The sequence below is a fragment of the Chanodichthys erythropterus genome, chromosome 17 (genome assembly GCF_024489055.1).
Source record: "Chanodichthys erythropterus isolate Z2021 chromosome 17, ASM2448905v1, whole genome shotgun sequence".
In the NCBI taxonomy this organism is placed as follows: Eukaryota; Metazoa; Chordata; class Actinopteri; order Cypriniformes; family Xenocyprididae; genus Chanodichthys; species Chanodichthys erythropterus.
Window position 1 is genome coordinate 41,078,096 of NC_090237.1, and position 20,366 is coordinate 41,098,461.

A 20,366-nucleotide genomic window follows, 5' to 3' on the forward strand; every position below is an offset into this window, starting at 1 on the left:
CAAACAATTAAAGATATAGAAATGTCAACTTCATTTGGTTGGTTTTATGTTGTTTAAGTTAGCTTTGAGAAAATAAATATGATTATTTGTAAAAGGAATTAGTTTTAAAAGAGGTAAACTTCTTTTTACCTCTTGTTTGATTCAGATTTAGTTAGATGGTCAGTTTACTATGGAGCCCCGCACATGACATGCAAGAAAAAAATAGTAGTAGGCTAAATCATGTGCATGATTTATAAATCAAGGGAATGATTACATTTTTTTTCTTGCATGAAATGTGTGAGGCTCCGTAATTTATACTCAGATGGTGCAACTTACTCAGAACTTTCCCCTAACCTGGGGTAAATTGAGCCACAGGAACACTTTTTCTAATAAGAAGCCATATTTTTTAGAACACTTCGTTATAGATGTATTCGGATCATTTAAAATGATAGGAAACATCCTGAAAGTACTTTAAATACTTTCATTGTGCTTCTGCCTCATTTTCCCTTATTTTGAGGACAACATAAGTGCAAAAAACTCATCTTACCCCACTCTCCCTACATAGGTTCTAGTAACAGCACTAGTACTTGACACTTATTTAGAGATAACATTTGACTTCTAAACTAAACATCCTAGCAGTGTCCATCTGTAGCAGATAAGTGTGGTGAATGACAGCCTATAGTCTGAGAGACACAAACACAAACACTGAAAGCGCTCATCTCTACCCTAGACCTTCACTGGCCTCCAGAGGTCCCCAGACCCTGCTGTTAAACCAGCGTGGCTTTGCATAACTCATATAACGTCTTTTTTTTAGTATTATTTCATTGAACACATTAAACAATAATGTTGTTTTATTAATTTAATCTCTGCCTTCAAAGGCTTCTGTTGTAATGGACATTTGCTGTAAACAAGCTTTGGTTCCCGCCACTTCCTGCTGCTGCCAGTCACGGAAACACCAGTGAGTGTGTGTGTGTGTGTGTGTGTGTGTGTGTGTGTGTAAGGATCAGTGTCAGCGTGCATGAATGGGCTCAGCGTTGACTGGGTTATAGTTTCTCATAGCAGATATCACTTGGCGCGCGGATCGACAGCTGTGGGCGCGCGAATAATGGTCGCGCACATGGCACATTATGGAGAAACCACACAGCTGAACGATGGGTGAGTATCTGCTTTAACACCATCATCATCTTCATCTTTCTGTGCAGGGCTCGCGCTACTGCTGCACGCGCTCGACGTAAACAAAGAGAGCGCGCTGTCGCGCAAAACCGAAAGTAGCACAGTAATAACAGTAATAACCGTGCAATAACAAAGCATTAATAATTCTCAACAGATCACTCTCATTAATGCACTATATCTGAAATGAGCGATCACTGCACGAGCGCATCGCGTCAACATCATTTAAAGTGATCGTGTCACAGTGAAGCGCCATGTTGTGTTTCATTTATTTCAGATAATTAGAAGGAAAGTTCTGGATGATCAAGACAAATCGTGCTTATAATGTAGCAAGCGAGCCTTGGATGCGAATGTAGTACTATGGAAAAGGCTCGAGTTATGAATATTAATAATAATGTGACGTAGGTTGGCCAGTAACACTACCTGATTGGATTAAAGGCAGATGTTTATAAATTCAGTTTATGAGTAATATTTAGGATTTATGAAGAACCCCTGGACCAGGGGTCTCAAAACAGTTACAACAGTTTTATTGAAATCTAGTTCTGTCCGTTCATTTAAATCCATTCAACCAAACTTTTTAGGCAGCTGCTGTTTACACTTAGCGATAGATGTTATTTGCATAAAGTGAAAAAGAAATATATTCTATTTACATTAAGTGACAATAGCATTTTCTTAGCGATATGCTAATGTTTTTACACTAGGTGAAAATAGTAATATTTTTAAATAGTAATTAGTTGCTATCTATACTTTATATTGGCAGATACTATTTGCACCTCAGTGTTTTTGTACATTAACAGGATGCAATAATATCATAGAGTGTAAATGATTGTATTTATTAAAATGATTAAATGGATGCTGCCTTATTGCGAAAATAAAAACCCTACCAAATAAACACTTTTAATATTATTAAACACTGGTTTGAACATTATTTTAATTTTTATTTTAAAGGTGCCCTAGAATCAAAAAATGAATTTATCTTGGCATAGTTGAATAACAAGAGTTCAGTACATGGAAATGACATACAGTGAGTTTCAAACTCCATTGTTTCCTCCTTCTTATATAAATCTCATTTGTTTAAAAGACCTTAGAAGAACAGGCGAATCTCAACATAACACCGACTGTTACGTAACAGTCGGGATCATTAATATGTACGCCCCCAATATTTGCATATGCCAGCTCATGTTCAAGGCATTACACAAGGGCAGCCAGTATTAACGTCTGGATCTGTGCACAGCTGAATCATCAGACTAGGTAAGCAAGCAAGAACAATAGTAAAAAATGGCAGATGGAGCAATAATAACTGACATGATCCATGATAACATGATATTTTTAGTGATATTTGTAAATTGTCTTTCTAAATGTTTCGTTAGCATGTTGCTAATGTACTGTTAAATGTGGTTAAAGTTACCATCGTTTCTTACTGTATTCACGGAGACAAGAGCCGTTGCTATTTTCATTTTTAAACACTTGCAGTCTGTATAATTCATAAACACAACTTCATTCTTTATAAATCTCTCCAACAGTGTGTAATGTTAGCTTTAGCCACGGAGCGCTATCAAACTCATTCAGAATCAATGTAAACATCCAAATAAATACAATACTTACGCGATTAGACATGCAGCATGCATGACGAACACTTTGTAAAGATCCATTTAAGGGTTATATTAGCTGTGTGAACTTTGTTTATGCACTGTATTATAGTCGAGAGCTCGGGGGTGGGGAGCGAGAGATTTAAAGGGGCCGCAGCCTGAATCGGTGCATAGTTAATGATGCCCCAAAATAGGCAGTTAAAAAAATTAATAAAAAAGAATCTATGGGGTATTTTGAGCTGAAACTTCACAAACACATTCAGGGGACACCTTAGACTTATATTACATCTTTTGAAAAGACATTCTACGGCACCTTTAAAATAAATGAGCTTGGCAAAAGGCGGATTCGAACCCGCGTTGATTGCGACATAAGCCAGGTCTGCTCTACTGATGTGAAGTTTTGCACTACTTTTTTAAAGCTTGAGTGGCTCAACCAGACAGTGGTGGGCGAAGCTAGTGTAAATAGCATTGGCACTTAGTGTAAATAGACACTCCAAACTTTTTAAGACATAGTTTTTTATTTAAGACAACATTACTGATGCTGCTGTTCATCAAGGTGACAAACTCATTTAACCTGTCCAAAACTAATGACTTCTGAGTAAGAGGAAATCTGTAGAGTATGAACTGTCGTCAACTTGCCATATGCGTGAGCATCCATTGTTCAAAGCATTTGCATGATATTTCTTTTTTTTTTTTATTAGGTTTATCAATAAGTATACAAAAATATACAACCCTATTAACATCAAAATCACAAACAAAACAAAAAGTAAAATAAAGAAAGAAGAAGAAAAAAAAAAAAACCATACAGGGCAGGGGTAATATTAAATATAAAAAGAAAGAAAATATAAATTACATTATATTAAGTAAAGGTGCCTCAAAAGGCACATTTTAACAGCCAGGTAAAAGGTCACACAGCATACTGTCAACTGTACATTATAGGAAAGAACCAATATTATGAGATGCACACAATGATATCGATTTTAAGGACTTAACATTGCTGGAGGTAGATAATGTATACAAGTAATACTTCAAGTCTTCACAAAATATAATAAATAGTGGCTTTACAGACAAAAATTTGCACTTAATCAGTGGTGTATAAAGTACTTAAAAAAAACATACTTGGGTAAAAGTATAGATATCTTACCAAAAAATGACTTTGGTAGAAGTTAAAGTCACTGTTTAGAATGTTACTTGAGTAAAAGTATGTGATTTTTTTGTATTTAAGTATGAAAATATTTTTTTATATATTAAACATACTTAAGTATTAAAAGTAAAAGTACAAGTAAATGTAAAATACAAAAGGAGCAAAAAAATATTATTAAAAATTGTTCTACACAGTTTGAGCAGCAAGATTGTGTTCAGTTTTAACTTTCTTACATTTTGTTTCTTTGAATTTAAAAAATGCTAAATGTTTATTGTGTTTTAAATAAAAAAATACTAATATATTAATTATACATTGATCGTTCATGTTAATTCATAGTGCATTATAACTAATGTAAGAGGCAACTTTAAAATGTTAAAATGTAAATGTTGAAAGTAAAAATGAACAATACATTTATTAACCTTATTTAATGTTACAAATGGACTCTTATTGTAAAGTGTTACCATTTCATAACAGTCATGCTTAAAACTTACCACCTTTACACACAAAGGCATAGCATGGGTCTATTATATGTATACTCTCACACATGATTTGCCTCTATTTTAGAAAACTTGATGATTATCTAGTGAAAATATGTGTTACAGCACCAATAAAAACAGAACTGAAATCGAATACATTTCTGATTTGTTATGCTTCTGTCGCTGCATGATGAGAATACAGTTTAAATATGCAACTTCGCTGGATAATGATGCATAACAGCGAACAAATGGATATAAACTACTGCAAATGAATGGTAACAATCATGACATTAAGCAGTTGCTGTTTTTGTCACATTGTTTTAACCGCTTGAGTTACTACTAATTTTATCATCCTCTCAGCGTCGCCAGCAAACATACTACTGTTCTCCGCTAATGCAGCGTGTAGTCAACAAACAAATTACTTTATAATGATATGAAAACATGTACTGTAGTGTACACTGTATACTGCTTTTCCATTTGAAATTTGCCAGTCACTGTGCGTTCACGACAGTGAAAACCCAAACGGTAATGCAATATTTACAATTGCATTTGGATTATGTCACAGTTTATGCATCCCCATATGGAAAACGCAATTGCAAAAACAATTTGCAGTTTCTTTAGAAAATAGTCCGGAATATCATTCCATACAGAATGATGCACTTCAATGTAATCTGAGCGCTTGGACTCAAAAAATGATCCTCGCTCGGAAGTGTTCAAAATAAGGAAGAGTTGGGATGAGGGAGGAATGCTGTCACTAGAGTGGCCCGCTGACTAGTGGTGGACCATATTGAGGGTGAAGAAATCCTCAGGATGAGATCCATTATCAGATCATTTGTGTTGAATTGAAAGTCACTGTTTTTAAATGATGAGTGCATGTGTGCTCTTCTGGATCTCTCTGCTGCTTTTACTTGAATTATAGTTTCTGCTGTTATTTTTAAGTTGGTTCAGGCAGTGAAGCCTGCAGTAGTTGCTCTTGTGTGTTGTGTGCGGTTTGTTCCTCTAGCCTGAGGTCAGAGCTCTGATGTGCAAACAGCCGCCCGCAGCGCTGATGACACGCTTCATGAAGCTCGGTGCTGCTGCGTGCACTTCAGATGACAGTTTGTTGACATACTTTGGTCTTTTTTAGTGTGAATCATCATAATTCTCCAGGACACGCGGCCCTTGACAGTGTTCAGTGTTTGTGTGACTGGAGGGAGTGGTGAAGTGATAATGTGATGCTGGCACTGCATCGTTTCCTGTGATTGTATCTCATGTGACGGGCAGAGGCACGTCAGGGCATTTTAAACGGGCTGGCACTGCCTCAAATAAGGGCCGTGAGTGACCATCAGGAGCTGAACACAAATCTGTGGACCACTAGTAAGAAGTGCTAACCTGCTGTTGTTATATCAGGGTTTAATTTCTTTTTTCTGTGTATAATTCTGTGCCTTTTCACTACACCTTATAAATAATTCTTTAAAATAGTTTATTACTAGATATTATAATTCTAATTAATGTGCAATTAAACCAGCACTTATAATAATAAATAGTATAATGGGACTTCATGTTCATATAATAAAGAAAATTAAAAACAAATCCCCATGCATTGTTTAGAAAGAATGATAAAGCACATACAACAATGATGATATAATATAGTAGTCAACATTTGAAGTGGATCAAAGCTTTTCATCAAAGTTGTTCAAAAATCTTCTTCTTAGGACAACTTTGATGAACTTTCTTGATCCACATCAAATGTTGACTACTATATACTCCATAAATGTCAAGGTTGGGAATGAGGGATGAAGTGACTTGGTGCAGAAAACAATGGACTTTATTTACTAATAAAATAAAGCAAACAAAACTACCCCAAAGGGGAAAAAAGGGTGACTTTACTTGGGACAGGGAGACATCACATGAGGGAGCACTGAATGATGATCTGACACAGGACTGCAAACACAAGGAGAACAAATAGGGAGCAAACAAAGAGTGTAACGAGGGAGGACAGGTGGAGCAAACGAACCAAAAATCAGGTAACAAGATGACAATAGACAGGAGAGCACATGGCTGGGTATCGATTCAGATGTCCCAATTTGATTCCATTTCGAATTTTCGATTCTCAATTTGATTTTCAATTTCGAATCTCGACTCGATTTTCGATTCAGAGAATTCAATAAACTATTCTTTTCACAGCCGTATAAAATGCACAACACCGCTGTATGCAGCGTCAAAGAGACACACACACTATGTAAACAAACCCGTTGTGCGTGAGAAGCACACGGCAGAACGAGTGAAAAGCCTTGTCCAAATACCCACACTTGCGGTCTTTGCTCTTGACCACTTGTCTACTTACATGACGTTTTTCCTGTATTTTGTGTTCAAGTGGGCTGAAGACTGCAAGTGTGTAGAACTTGTGATTGCCCAGATGGGACACATGTTTAGTCTTGCAAAACATGCAAGCGTTTACTGCTTTATTATTATTATTGTTATTATTTTATTATTTTCAATACACTTCTAAATGTCTGTTCAGTGGTCGCTATGTAACAAACAGAAGACACTTTTAAAATTGTAGTGCTTCTTTGAGTGATAAAAAGCAGTTGCAAATTTTGTACAAAATACTCACAGCCTACTCATCTTTGCATCAATAAAATGCGCAACACTTTATATTTTACTACCAAATTATATGTAACATATAATTAATTTAACTTACAGTCATATGTTTTCCTTGACATCTTGCGATTTCGGGGCATGTGAGTTCAAGAATACTTAGCGTTGAATATCGCTCAGAAGTGGTATTCAGGAAAGTGTGCATTAAGGGCATTGCACTTGGGCTTTTTTAAGACATGGGACAGTCTTGCACACTTACTTCCTGTCGCGTGCATGAGCTCTCAAGTGGCCAAGAACGCAAGTGTGGGTATTTGGACGAGGCAAAAGAGACGTGCTGAATGAAAGTGCACGTTCACTCTCTGACAGCAGAGGGCGCTGATGGAACGGCAGAAATGCAGCGGTTACCCCGGAAACCCCATAAACAAACCAACTGCGCTAGTAAAGTTTTAAAATGCTTCAAACAGCCATTCATTTTTTTGTAATCTCAATGTTGTTCATCACAGCACCAAATATTTAAAGACTTAATAGGCTATTTATTTTCAAACTTACACATTTTTATATTTTAATCTGGACTACAACATGCTCTAATAATTAGAAATGTTCTGATTATTTGTTATTGTTCAGTAACACTTGATGACCTAAGGCTTCATTAGTTAACATGTTAATTCATTATTACCAAACTGACAATAAAAAAATACTTTTATTATAGCATTTATTAGCATTTAAAATGGCATTTATTAATCTCAGTTAATGTTAATTTATAGTTAATTAACATTGCTAAAATCGAAAGTTGTAATTATTATTTAATGGACCTAAAACTAACAATGATCAGTTGTGTTTTTTAACTAATATTACATTCTTAATCTTAGTTGATACATTAACTAACATTAAATAATGAGACCTTATATAGTGTTACCTGTTGTTCTTTATAAGCACTTTAATCTGTTTGAAACATTTTACTTTATAATTTGTGTACTGCTTTATTGTATTTAAATGTTCAAAGTTTTTTTTTATAAGAAAAAGAGTTCTTAAACCTGTTAAACTGACAACACTTTTTTTGCAACTTACAATACCGTGATAATACCGTATGCCGTGATAAAACCTTCAGCAATTAATCGCAACATGAAAATTTGATACCGTCACATGCCTAGTTGTTTATTGTGTCACACCCAGAATCGCCTCGTCTGCTGCGTTATCCAGTAATTCCTCGTCTGATCACTCCGGCTAGAGCTGCGGCCCCTGTGGCAACAATCCCTGCCCCCACGACTGCCATGATCAACATTGCCGCTGTCAACATTGGCGGCTTACAGTAAAGACACCACGAATGCCACTGCCTCAGCGATGCCCAGAAAAGCACGGGCCAGTGTCTCTGTGGTCACTGCTGCAAGCCGAATTTGAAGATTTGTGTACACAATCTTTTTCGCTTGTTCTCGCTTCTCTTCTGGCAACACATTGACCTCGTCTACGTTCTTCATCTCCTCTTGAATCTCTTCCTCCACTATCTGAAGCAGCTCATTGGTGTAGCAGCCGGTTAGCTTCTGCTCGATGGTCTCCATCAGATTTTTCACCTGAACCCTGTTGCTCCTGTATCCATTTTTCCGGTTTTTCCAGTATTTACTGTCGATGACGTGACTGCAGCCTCCACATTTATCAACAAGCTCCTGCAGCTTCGGACTCATCTTCACAAATTCCTTGATGGTTTGACCTTCCAGCTGTTCGCCGTGAGTGAATAAAACCACTGAATGATTAAAGGTATCTTCTCCACAATACTCCACGATTTTATCCACAATCTCCATTTCTTGTCCCGTGTATCTCTCGACCTTCAGGACGATGATGAACATGTCTGGACCTGGAGAGCTTTCGATCACGGATCTAATGATCTCGGATTTGATGGTCTCCTCATCCAGAGCGGTGTCAAGGAGTCCAGGAGTGTCAATAACGGTTATATTTTTGCCATCGATCTTCCGTTCTGCACTGACACATTCAGCCGTCACAGACTCGGGTGAAGCTTTACTCTTGAAGACTTGCTGTTTTAGAATCGTATTCCCGGCGCTACTTTTGCCATCTCCGGTTTTCCCAAGAAGCACAATCCTTTTCTCAGGTTGAGATTTAGAAGCTGTTTGAGAAATATGCTGTTGTTAGTAAATTAATTTACTATTCTAGTAATAAACTATGAGGTCTACAGATCTTAATTATTTCTTAAACATATAACCATAATATGGAAACCCATTTCTGCCACATAAGAAAAAAAAAATCACTCTTTTGATTATGCCAGGGTTGGTTAACCTCTGTCCTGGATTGCCACAGTCCTGCAGAGTTCAGCTCCAACCCTAATCAAACACACCTGAACAAGCTAATCAAGGTTTGAAGGTTGCTGGAAAGCTATAGGCAGGTGAGTTTTTATCAGGGTTGGAGCTAAACTCTGCAGGACTGAGGCTCTCCAGGACCAGAGTTGGCCACCCCTGGAATATGCTCATGATTATGAGATAAAAACTGCAATTATGGCGTACTAAGTCATAGACTTATGATGATATTCAGTAATGCGATATATCACGATAATAAATAAGCACTATATTGTTATCGCAGGCACTTAAAAATACCGTAAATAATAATTTATTACCAATTATTAAAATTTTTATAATGCATATAAGAATATTTTCCATATAAATGCACAACACCGCTGTATTCTGCGTCAAAGGGACACGCGCTCAAATGTAATCAAGCCCAACGAGAAGCACATGACTGAACGAGTGAAGGAGACGCGCTGAATGAAAGTGCACGTTCACTCTCTGACAGCAGAGGGCGCTGATGGAACTGCAGAAATGCAGTGGTTACCCCGGAAATTAACAAAAAATAATACTTTCTGTAACAAATGTAGCTATTGCTCAAACTTAGTTAATGCAATTTTATACAATTTATGGGTAAAGTATTTTTATATGCATTATAAAAATATTAATAATTGGTAATAAATTATTATTTACGGTATTTTGAAGTGGCCACGATAACAATATTGTGCATATATCGCATTACCAAATATCAGCACATGTCTACTGTTAAATATTACTAAAATCAAAAGAACTTATTTAATGGACCTGAGATAAAACTAACAATGATCAGTTGTGTTTCTAAACTAACATTAACAATAAATAACACTTTCTGTAACAAATGTAGCTGTTGCTCAATCTTAGTTAATGCATTAAATAATGAGATCTTATTATAAAGTGTTTCCTGATGTTCTTTATAGCCCAATTCTTTTGCACTTTAATCTGTTTGAAAATGTTACTTTATATATCTTTTGTGTACTGTATTATTGTATTTAAACATTCAGAGTTCTTGAATGTTTAAATACAATAATATTTAAACATTCAAGAACCTGTTATACTATGACAACACTTTTTTTTTTTTTTTTGCAACTTATTTCAATATCATGAGCTTCAGCAATTAATCGCAACATGAAAATCTGATACCGTCACATGCCTACTAAGTCATATTGATGACATCAAAAGTCATAATTTATGCAATGAAATATCAAAATTATGTCAAACTCATTATTATGGCATAAAAAGTCAGAATTATGACATATTAAGGCATACATTTTAGGTAAATATTAGAGTGAAATTGATAAAAAAAAATGAAGTTATGATAAATAATGACATAAAAAAATTAACTGACATCTCAAATCTCATAAAAAGTTGAATTAAATCAATTAAAAGACAGTCAAAATTATGAAAAGTCAAAATGATTACAAAAGTTGACAATATCATAAAAAAAGTTGAAATTGTGCCATAAAATGTCGTAATTACTAGTCTCAGAAGCTATTTGAGAAATTATTATTTTAATAAAATCTAAAGACTTATATTATGTTTTTAAATCTTAAAAAACATTGAACCCCAATGATTTTAATCATAGGGGGAAAAAAAATGGAACATTTGTCAAAATATAATTTTTTATGTTCGACAGCAGAACTAAAGTCAAACAGTTTTGAAACATCATGATAACTGAATTTTAATTTTTTTGGGTGAGCTGTACCTTTAAGAGAGGTAGTGTGACCTTAAGTTAAAAACTTTTCTTATTAAATATGGAAACACTTGCAATTGTTCACAATTAAAAAAAAACACTTCAAAATTGTGTTTTAGAACAAATAGAATAATTTTAGAATTCAATTAAAAGCATATTTTTTAAAGATGTAGTTTCTTACCTCCCATGTTCTTGTCCTGTCTTCAACTGAGGTGCTTTAATGTCTGAAGTTATGTTGTATTGATGATGTCTTATCCGGTCTCAGTGGTTCTCAAGCCTGTGCTGGGACCCTCACCACTGCACATTTGGTATGTCTCCCTCATCAGACACACCCGATTCATTGGCTGATGAGTTGAATCAGGTGTGTTAGATAAGGCAGTGCAGTGGTGAGGGTCCCAGGACAGGTTTGAGAAGCTGACTAAATAACAAAAGCTACTATAAACACAAACACCATCTGATGTGTATCAGTGAACAGTTTCGCTGCTCAAAACACTCTTGAATGACAATACAGACGAGCTACAGGAATTACCAGAATGACCAGTTCTGTGCGTTTTCACACCTTCTGCTTCTGAACGTCACACCCTCATTTTCACAGCAAATTCCTTCTAAATCAGAGCCATGAAACTATGCCTGCGAGGTAAACATAATGTCAGCTCAGTTACTTGCAGTGAAAGAACATAAAATACTGAGGTATAAATGATTCATCAATACTAAACTTGTGAAGGTTTACCTAGGGGTTGTACGATATAGACAAAAAAATATATTTTGATATTTTCTGTGATTTTAACAATAATAATTTGACAAGTGTGTTATTGTGATAGCAGTGACAGAAATGATTTTTTCAAATACATTTCAATTGATTTTTACCTTTTTATGGGCATTTTCACCTTTACAATTCAATTTTTTTTTTTATTAATTATATGCATATGCATCATCTTTTGTGTCAATTTCATAAATGTGATCAAATTAATTTATAATAAGACACAAAAGGGCTGTTACCAATCAAATTAAATCAGTATCAACAAAATTGCAATGCAGAGGAAGGGTCATTGATTTAGATCATTTACACTGACTGTTTAACCCTTTAAAACCTGAATGTTTTTTTTTTACAATTTTTTTTCTGAGCAACACACAAAAGTAGAGACTCATAACTCAAGGAGAGTCAAAAGATTGGTATCATTTATACCTCACTATATTTTTAATTTAAGTCTGCGTCTGGAAAGGATACCTGTGTTATGGAAGACATCATGTATTGTACCAGTTCCTAAGAAAACTAACCCTACTGAATTTGCACATTACAGGCCGATAGCCCTAACGGCCCAGTTGATGAAGGTGTTTGAGAGGTTGGTTTTAAACTATATTAAGCAGTTACTATGTGCTTTTGATGATAAATTGCAATTTGCTTATAAAACTGCCATTGGTGTTGATGATGCAATTATCTATCTTTTAAACAGATCTTTAAGTCATTTAGAGACCTCTGGTAATGTTGTCAGAATTACATTTTTTGACTTCTCTAGTGCTTTCAACACTATTCAACCTGCTTTACTTAGGAATAAGTTAGAAAATGCCGGATTACACCACAGTATGGTCAGCTGGCTAACTGACTATCTCTTAAACAGACCACAGTATGTAAGGGAAAAAAACTGTGTGTCTCAAGTAGTTAAGTGTAGCACTGGTGTACCTCAAGGAACGGTTTTGGCACCATTTTTATTTACTTTCTATACATCTGATTTTCAATATAATTCCAAGAATTGCCATCTTCAAAAATTTTCTGATGATTCTGTAACTGTGGGTTGTATAAAAGATAATGATGAGAGTGAATACAGGGAACTTCTAAAGAACTTTGCAGATTGGTGTGAGATAAAATCTCTTAGGCTAAATGTTAGCAAGACCAAGGAAATTGTGGTTGACTTTGGCAGACATCCGTATCACGCTATGCCAGTGAATTTATACGAGTCAGATATTGAGATTGTCACATCATATAAGTACTTGGGTGTATATCTGAACAATAAGCTTGACTGGTCTGACAACACAACTCAAATCTATAAAAAAAGGTCAGAGTCGTATTCATTTATTAAGGAGACTTAGATCCTTTGGTGTATGTCAAGCATTGTTGAAGACTTTCTATGCCTCTGTTGTGTCATCTGTGATCTTGTATGGCGTTACCTGCTGGGGAGGAGGACTTGTGGAGAGGGAGAAAAACAAACTTAATAAGCTAATTAAGAAAGCAGGTTCGGTTGTGGGGTGTGTGTTTCCCACTATAGATGACATAGCTCAGGTTAGGATGACTGACAAACTGATTAACATGATGAATCATGAATGCCATCCTCTTTATGATTTAGTTCATGCTTGCGAGAGTTCTTTTAGTTCAAGATTAATTCAACCTAGGTGTTATAAGGAACGTTACAGAAGGTCCTGTTTACCAACAGCCATTAGATTTTACAACCAGTGCTATACAAGATAATTGTTAGAAATCTGATTGTGTATTGATGTGGAATGTGTACTTTATATGCTCAAAACTAAACCAATGTGGTGCAGTGTATAATGTAGTTGCTCAGGTTATTGTGCACAATTTGTTGTAATTGTTTGTAATTTTTTTTTTTTTTTGTATTTCTATTCTATTTATTATTCTGTGTGTTGAGCTTGCTGTGGCATGTGAATTTCCCTTCGGGGATTAATAAAGTTAATCTAATCTAATCTAATTTGATAGAACGCATTACATTACATTTTTGGGCATTTTCATGCTGAGAAACTGCTGATAAAAGGCAAAAAAAAATGTAATTTGTTTAAAATAATTTTTCTTTTTTTTAATTTGACTTGGAATAACTCATGAAGGCAATAAGAAAAATAAGCTGCATCTGGTTCAAATTTTGTGGTGATTGCATAAAGTATGGTTGAATAAAGTGTTATTCATTTTTTCGCAGCTAGATGGCGCCCACGGGTTGTAAACTCCGGTTTAGAGGCTCTTCTCAGCACTCGTTTAAAAAGATGCATTAAAAAGATGAGATTCTAAACTTATACCTATTTATACACTGCATCCCGGAGAGATGAGAGACGTGTTTTTAGCCAAGTATGTTAAATCATTCCGTGAGTAATATCTTGTGAGCAACGCAATATATTATTTTGATTTTGGATTCATGTTAATTGTGAGAATCTGATCTGCTTTAAATAATGATATGCATTTTCTAGGATCTGAAGTTATGAGCACGTGAAATTAACATATTTGTGTTCAGTTAGCGGCTGTGCTTTTTTTGTTGTAAACGCATATTTCTCAGACTCATTAGAGGGTGAAAACAACGCAACAGAAGCATGTTGGAGCACCGGGACTCCATTAAACTTATACTGATATCTTCGTGTGATATTTCTTAAAGGGTTAGTTCACCCAAAAATGAAATTTCTGTCATGAATTAGATATTTTCTTCTCAGACTTTTTTATTCCTGCTTTGTAAATGCGTTTAATTTCATATTTTTCATAACCAACTCTTAATCTTCAGAAGAGACATGAATTGCGCGGCTCTCTCGGGAGAAATGAATCAAACTGACGTTCTGTGTGATTGGCTGTTTGCCGCACGTGTCACACTTTCAGGTGCACTGTAAAAAATGACCGTGATTTTAGCAGTAAAAGACTGTAAAAATGCTGTGGTGAAAAAACGTCAATTGATTTACAGAAAGTTTCCGTACTATATACGGTGAATAACTGTAATAGATCTAACGGTACATTTAATGTAATTTTATGGTAAAATACTGTTAAATTCACAGTTTTTGGAAGTAAAAATAACAATTCATTGTAAAATTTACAGTGAAAAACCGTAAATTGACATTCCCACAATTCCCTGCGTGACACTTCACATTTGATATATTTTCGTTGAAATAACTCTGTTTCTTCTTAGTTTTTCTCATTTTTTTCTAATCAGTTATGTACATTAGGGTTTTATGTTACATCTAATGTTGTTAAATTAATGTTTATTGCATTTTTAAAATGTCATGCATGTTACCATGATGGTGTTTAGTGTGTGTGTGAATGACACTTTGTGCACCTTCTATATATTAGTGTTGTCCTCCTCAGCTTGTGATGAGCTTTGATTCATCATGTGACTCTCATCACCACTGTGTTTGGTGACTGTCAGTGTATTATAAAGATACAAAACAGATATTAGTACTTCATTAGGTTGGTAAATTAACATTATATCAGTTAATGAAATATGTTATTTTACCGTAAATTTAACAGATTTTAAATGTAAAATTCACATGTAACTCCGTAAGTATGTTTGCGGTTTGATGTCATTTTTACAGTATTGTTCTGGTAACCACAGCTGCCGGTATTTTTCCGTAGAAACAACGGGATTTTTTTTACAGTGTGCATGCACTTTGCAAACTCTGGATTAAACCTGAATTGACAGAGAAAGTTTATAAAGAGTGTTGTGCAACAGTTGATCCTGATCTAAACCAGGCTGGATTTCAACTCAGAGTACGTTCAACCAGCTTCATGCAGCACAGATGCTTGTCTGTATATGAGATCTGCTCTTCTCTGAATAACTTCAGTGTATATATCATTTATTTCTAGAATACGACTATTAAATACACTTACTGTGAAAAAATAAAGCTTTTTATCTCATTTGCATATTTTATTGTATTTGTAATGTGCATCTTTCACCTCGTCATGTCTTCAAGTAGTCATGGGTATTTAGACAGGCCTTTAGTTTCTCTCAGTTTTGGTAAGGGGCGGGACATTTCCTAAACACCAATCACAACACACTGCTCCAGTCGACCAATCAAACCAAAAGGACATAATTTGTCCTCTTTAAAAATGTTGCAAAACAATGTAATGGACATTGATTATTGGGACTTCTGTTCATGGAGATCTTGCACATTTATGAATGAAGCGCTCATTTTAAGTTTCCCGGTCTAAATGACCTTTGTTGTGACATCTGTATGACTTTATGATATCAATAAATCCACTTCAGCAGCTAATTACTCTTCGACCGCAGTGCCATAGAAACATACGGAGCTGCCGCAAAAACACGAGTTCACACTGAAAGTGCTTGTTTCTCTGGAGCATGCGGTCTGTAGCGTGTCCGTCTCTGGAGCTCAGCAGCAGGCGTCAGCTGACGGTCAGAGTCACGGCAGCACTGTGTTTGCATTACATTACAAGAGAATGGCGTGACAAAAGTTCACAGAATCCTCTCAGGACACGAGTGCGCTGTTGTGTGCATTTCCATAAGTGAAGGTCAATGCTAATGGGAAGGTCAAGATTGCAGCTTCCCATTGGTAGCAAAGTTATTATTGAATTTTCTTTCTCTGTTGTCCCACTGGAAGTTGTGAATTACATCTCCTCACGTCTGTCTACTTTACCACACGGCATTTCTCAAATATCCAAATTTGAGCACATATCTTTATGAACTGTGTTTGATATTCACACATAGTTTATTTGTTCTTTTCAGGAATGGAGAAGTTTCGCCATCAGACCTGAAGGGTGAGTGAATGTGTTCAGCATCCCAACTCAAATCACATTCATTTTATTAAGCTTGAACAGAGAGAAGGACATAGAGTGTAAAACAGTGTAACACATTCTCCAGCAGAGGTCATCATAACCTCACACACACACACACACACACACACACACACACACACACGCACGCACACACACACACACACACACACACACACACACACACACACACACACACACACACACACACACACACACACACACACACACACACACACACACACACACACACACACTCCATCAGCTCAGCTGCCGTGTCATTTCACTGTCATTCAGGAACTATTGTAGTTTTTATTGCATTTTCTTTAAATAAAGTTTCATTTTTTTATATGTTCATTTTCATTTGTTTTATTGTGTTTTTGTCATTTTTATTAGTTATTGTTTTTTCATATTTACAGTTGCACGAAAAAGTTTGTGAACCACTTGTAGAATCTGTGAAAATGTGAATAATTTTAACAAAATAAGAGAGATACAAAATACACAGTCAGGTGACCACACACAGTGTTAAGAATTCACATACTTTTGAAGCTGTTTTTTTCTTGTCAACTATGTATAAACATCTTTTATGTGAAGTATATTACTCAGGACAGTACTAAATAAATGATAATTATAATAATAAACTTTATTTTCTATAGCGCCTTTAAAAAGTAGCATCTCAAAGCACTTCACAGAAGAAGAAAAAAGAAAACATATAATTATACAAACGATACTTTAAAATAAGTGAGATATAAAAAACACACACCAAATAAGAACAAACTATCAAAAACAAGTAAATGAGAAATTTAACAATTTCAATATAATCAAGTAAAAGCTACCCAAAAGAAATAAACTTTAAAGCATTAGTTCACTTCAGAATTAAAATTTCCTGATAATTTACTCTCCTCCAATGTCATCCAAGATGTTCATGTCTTTCTTTCTTCAGTGGAAAAGAAATGAAGGTTTTTGAGGAAATCATTCCAGGATTTTTCTCCATATAGTGGACTTCACTGGGGTTCAACGGGTTTCAGTGCAGCTTCAAAGAGCTCTACATGATCCCAGACGAGGAATAAGAGTCTGATCTAGAGAAACCATAACCATAAATGCTCATCACAAGGAATTCCAAAGTCTTGGAGCGACTGAAGAAAACGCCCTATCACCCATAGACTTCAAACGGGTATCTGGGACGATTAAAAGGCTTCTGAAGAGCGGAGAGCACGCACAGGTGTGTAGGGGCTAAACGTTCAGAGAGAGTCAAACCAGTCAAAGCTTTAGAAGTAAGCATGAGAACCTTAAAATCCACCCGAAACCTGACAGGAGCCGATGAAGACTCCAAGACTGGAGTGATGGATCCCTTGTCCTGGTTCCAGAAAGAAATTTTGAACCAGCTGCAGCATTTGAGACACGACCAGCAAAGCGCTACAATAATCAATGCCAGAAAACACAAAGATATTGATCAGCTTTTCAGCCACAGGAAGTGACAGCATAGGACACAATCTGGTGATATTTTTAGATGAAAGAATGATGTCTTTACAGCGTTCTGAACATGGGGAACAAATGTTAAATGTGCATTAAATATCACCCCTACATTTTAAAACATTTTTAAAAATAATAATAATAACATGCATTTTGTATGATCTCTCTGATTTTGTTAAAATTATTCATTTTCACAGATTCTGCAAGAGGTTCCCATACTTTTTCTTGCAACTGTAAATATAACTTTTATTCAGTTTTTATTTCAGTTTATTTTAGTATATCAAGTTAAATTATTATTATGTTTTTTTATTTCAAGTAAGGAAAATGTGTGGTTTTAGTTTGCTAACAAGTGTGTGTTTATATCAGAGGCACATATTTAACAGCTCATAACCATCATTTGTCAGTACTGATAGTAGCTCTCCAACTCTCCCTTTGTGCATTTATGTGATTCCAAATAACTATTACAAATGACTAAAAGTGAAGTGATACTTTATGAGAAAGCAAAGTGTCGCTCTGTATCTATTAGTAGCAGGAGGGTGTTTCCCGGGGAAAGTAAAGACAGAGCGCCTGAATGAATCAGCGCTGTGAATGTGAAGTGCTGTTTATCTACGTCTTACTCAGAGAAATCAGTGGCTTTGCTTTATATTCACGGATGGATGAATGAATGGAGGTGATGTTGCTCACACATCTTAACCTGTTTTTTAGTGTTTGAATTAAATTATTTTACATAATATAATTATTTTATTATTTTAAGTTGTTCATTATCTTCATTAACCATATTACCATGCAGTATTTAACAATCACATGAAGTTTTGATCTCAAAAGCAACTCCATTTACATGTGAAAACACTAAAAATCAAGGAGTGAGGAGTAGAGATCATCAACAAACCAACACACAGGAACACACAGGTGCTAACCATCACAACAGGAAACAGGAAAACCAGGCTCAATAATAAGAGTCACATAAAAAATAAAATAGAAAACAGAATGGCGACCTCACGTGGTCACAGAAAGGATCAGAATACCTAAAGTACATTTAGCGTGACTGCTGGTTATTTTCTCTTTAAACGTTCTCTTGTGAATGAATGTGTATGATGTTGCGGTTTGGTTAAGATCATTAGTTCATGGACCCTTCTTAAAGCTTCACTGTAAAAAAAGAATAGTTGGTTTAACTTAAAAACGTAAGTTACAAGTGAGTTCATTGAAATTAAAAGTTTAAGTTTAATGAAGGCGATTGGTTTAATCATCAGAAACTCACAATATGATGTTGTCTGGACCACATTAAGCATCTAAGTTGTTGTAATGTTCCTGTTTTGTGTTTAAACAGATCATCCTGCTGAAAGTTCCCACAGCAGTTCAGGTACGTGAGTTCATTTAAAAGTCAAATCTGCTTCTCGACAGCATGAAACACACTGAAATACAAGAATCAGTGCAGCTTTTGTGTTTACCTGAGATTCTGCATAAACTGGTCATAAAAGTTTCATCTTCCCTTCCCTTCAACTTAAGTCACACCAGAAGACACATCACACAAAAATGATATGTTTTGATACCTTGTTAAACATCGAGTGTGCAGGGTGGAAACATTACGTCAACCCTTGGATTCTGTGTGTGTGTTTAGTGCTTCAGCAACTATAACCTCTACCCAACATTTCCTGTCATTGTGATCAGAACTGGAGGAAATGTGCACCATAATCTCCTGAGGTCTTGCCATCTCATGTGTTTTATTCTGGTCATTCTGTTGTTTTTCATAACATATATACCATATATACATCTAAAGCACAAAGAGTTCTTCTCTATATCAGTGTTTCTGAACTCCATCTTGAGTTTTCTTCACAATATTCCTCATTTAAATATGAATATATGCAGAATAAAGGGGCTGGTTGAGTTAGTTAGTAGTGTGTTGAAACTGGCGGTTATGGTAAGGGGCGGGACATTTCCCAAACACCAATCACAACACACTGCTCAAGCCGACCAATCAGAGCACATTATGCTTTTCAGAAGGAGTGGCTTCATAGAAACAGGGACTAAACAGAGCATCCGACATAACTACAATGCATTGTTGTAGAAACTAACTAGCAAGTCAACCAGCCCGAAACCAGAAACAATTTAGGACTGTCGTTCATGACATCACATGCAACAGTGATGACTTGTTCAAAAAGTTAAACATTTTAAACAAGTTTGTCATCTACTCATTCTCATAAACATTCAAACCTGCTGCACACCATATGAAGACGAGGCCTTCACTGATTGAGTTTTTCTCAAAGAAACATGCATGACACTATATTGTACGATGTGCATGTGTTTGTTCAGATGATACGTCAGCTGAGGAGAGCTCAGAGGAAGAGGAGGCCCATGAAGAGGAAGGGGAAAAAGAGTCAGGTTGAGATTTGCTCTCTATATATAATCTTTTCTGATGCTTTTTTGGTTTTCAATCCGATCAAGTGTATACA

The 20,366-nt window shown here is 35.6% G+C and overlaps 2 protein-coding genes across 5 annotated transcripts in view; one reads left to right on the plus strand and one right to left on the minus strand.

The window, feature by feature from the left end:
* The first annotated feature begins 983 nt into the window (after positions 1-983).
* Positions 984-20,366, plus strand: part of si:dkeyp-97b10.3 (NACHT, LRR and PYD domains-containing protein 1a) — a 39,660-nt gene continuing 20,277 nt past the window's right edge. For all 4 annotated transcript variants that reach the window (XM_067364813.1, XM_067364815.1, XM_067364812.1 and 1 more), the window contains exons 1-4: positions 984-1,134; positions 16,397-16,428; positions 19,244-19,276; positions 20,227-20,295. In XM_067364813.1, the coding sequence (XP_067220914.1) occupies positions 998-1,134; positions 16,397-16,428; positions 19,244-19,276; positions 20,227-20,295 (271 nt within the window). In that variant the 5' untranslated portion in view covers positions 984-997. The remainder of the gene's footprint in view (positions 1,135-16,396; positions 16,429-19,243; positions 19,277-20,226; positions 20,296-20,366) is intronic.
* On the minus strand, positions 8,129-11,143 carry LOC137005159 (GTPase IMAP family member 7-like). The gene is made up of 2 exons (XM_067365965.1): positions 11,137-11,143; positions 8,129-9,054 (listed from the first exon to the last, which is right to left on the minus strand). The coding sequence occupies exons 1-2, from the start codon at positions 11,141-11,143 to the stop codon at positions 8,243-8,245; spliced, it is 819 nt and encodes a 272-aa protein (XP_067222066.1). The 3' UTR covers positions 8,129-8,242.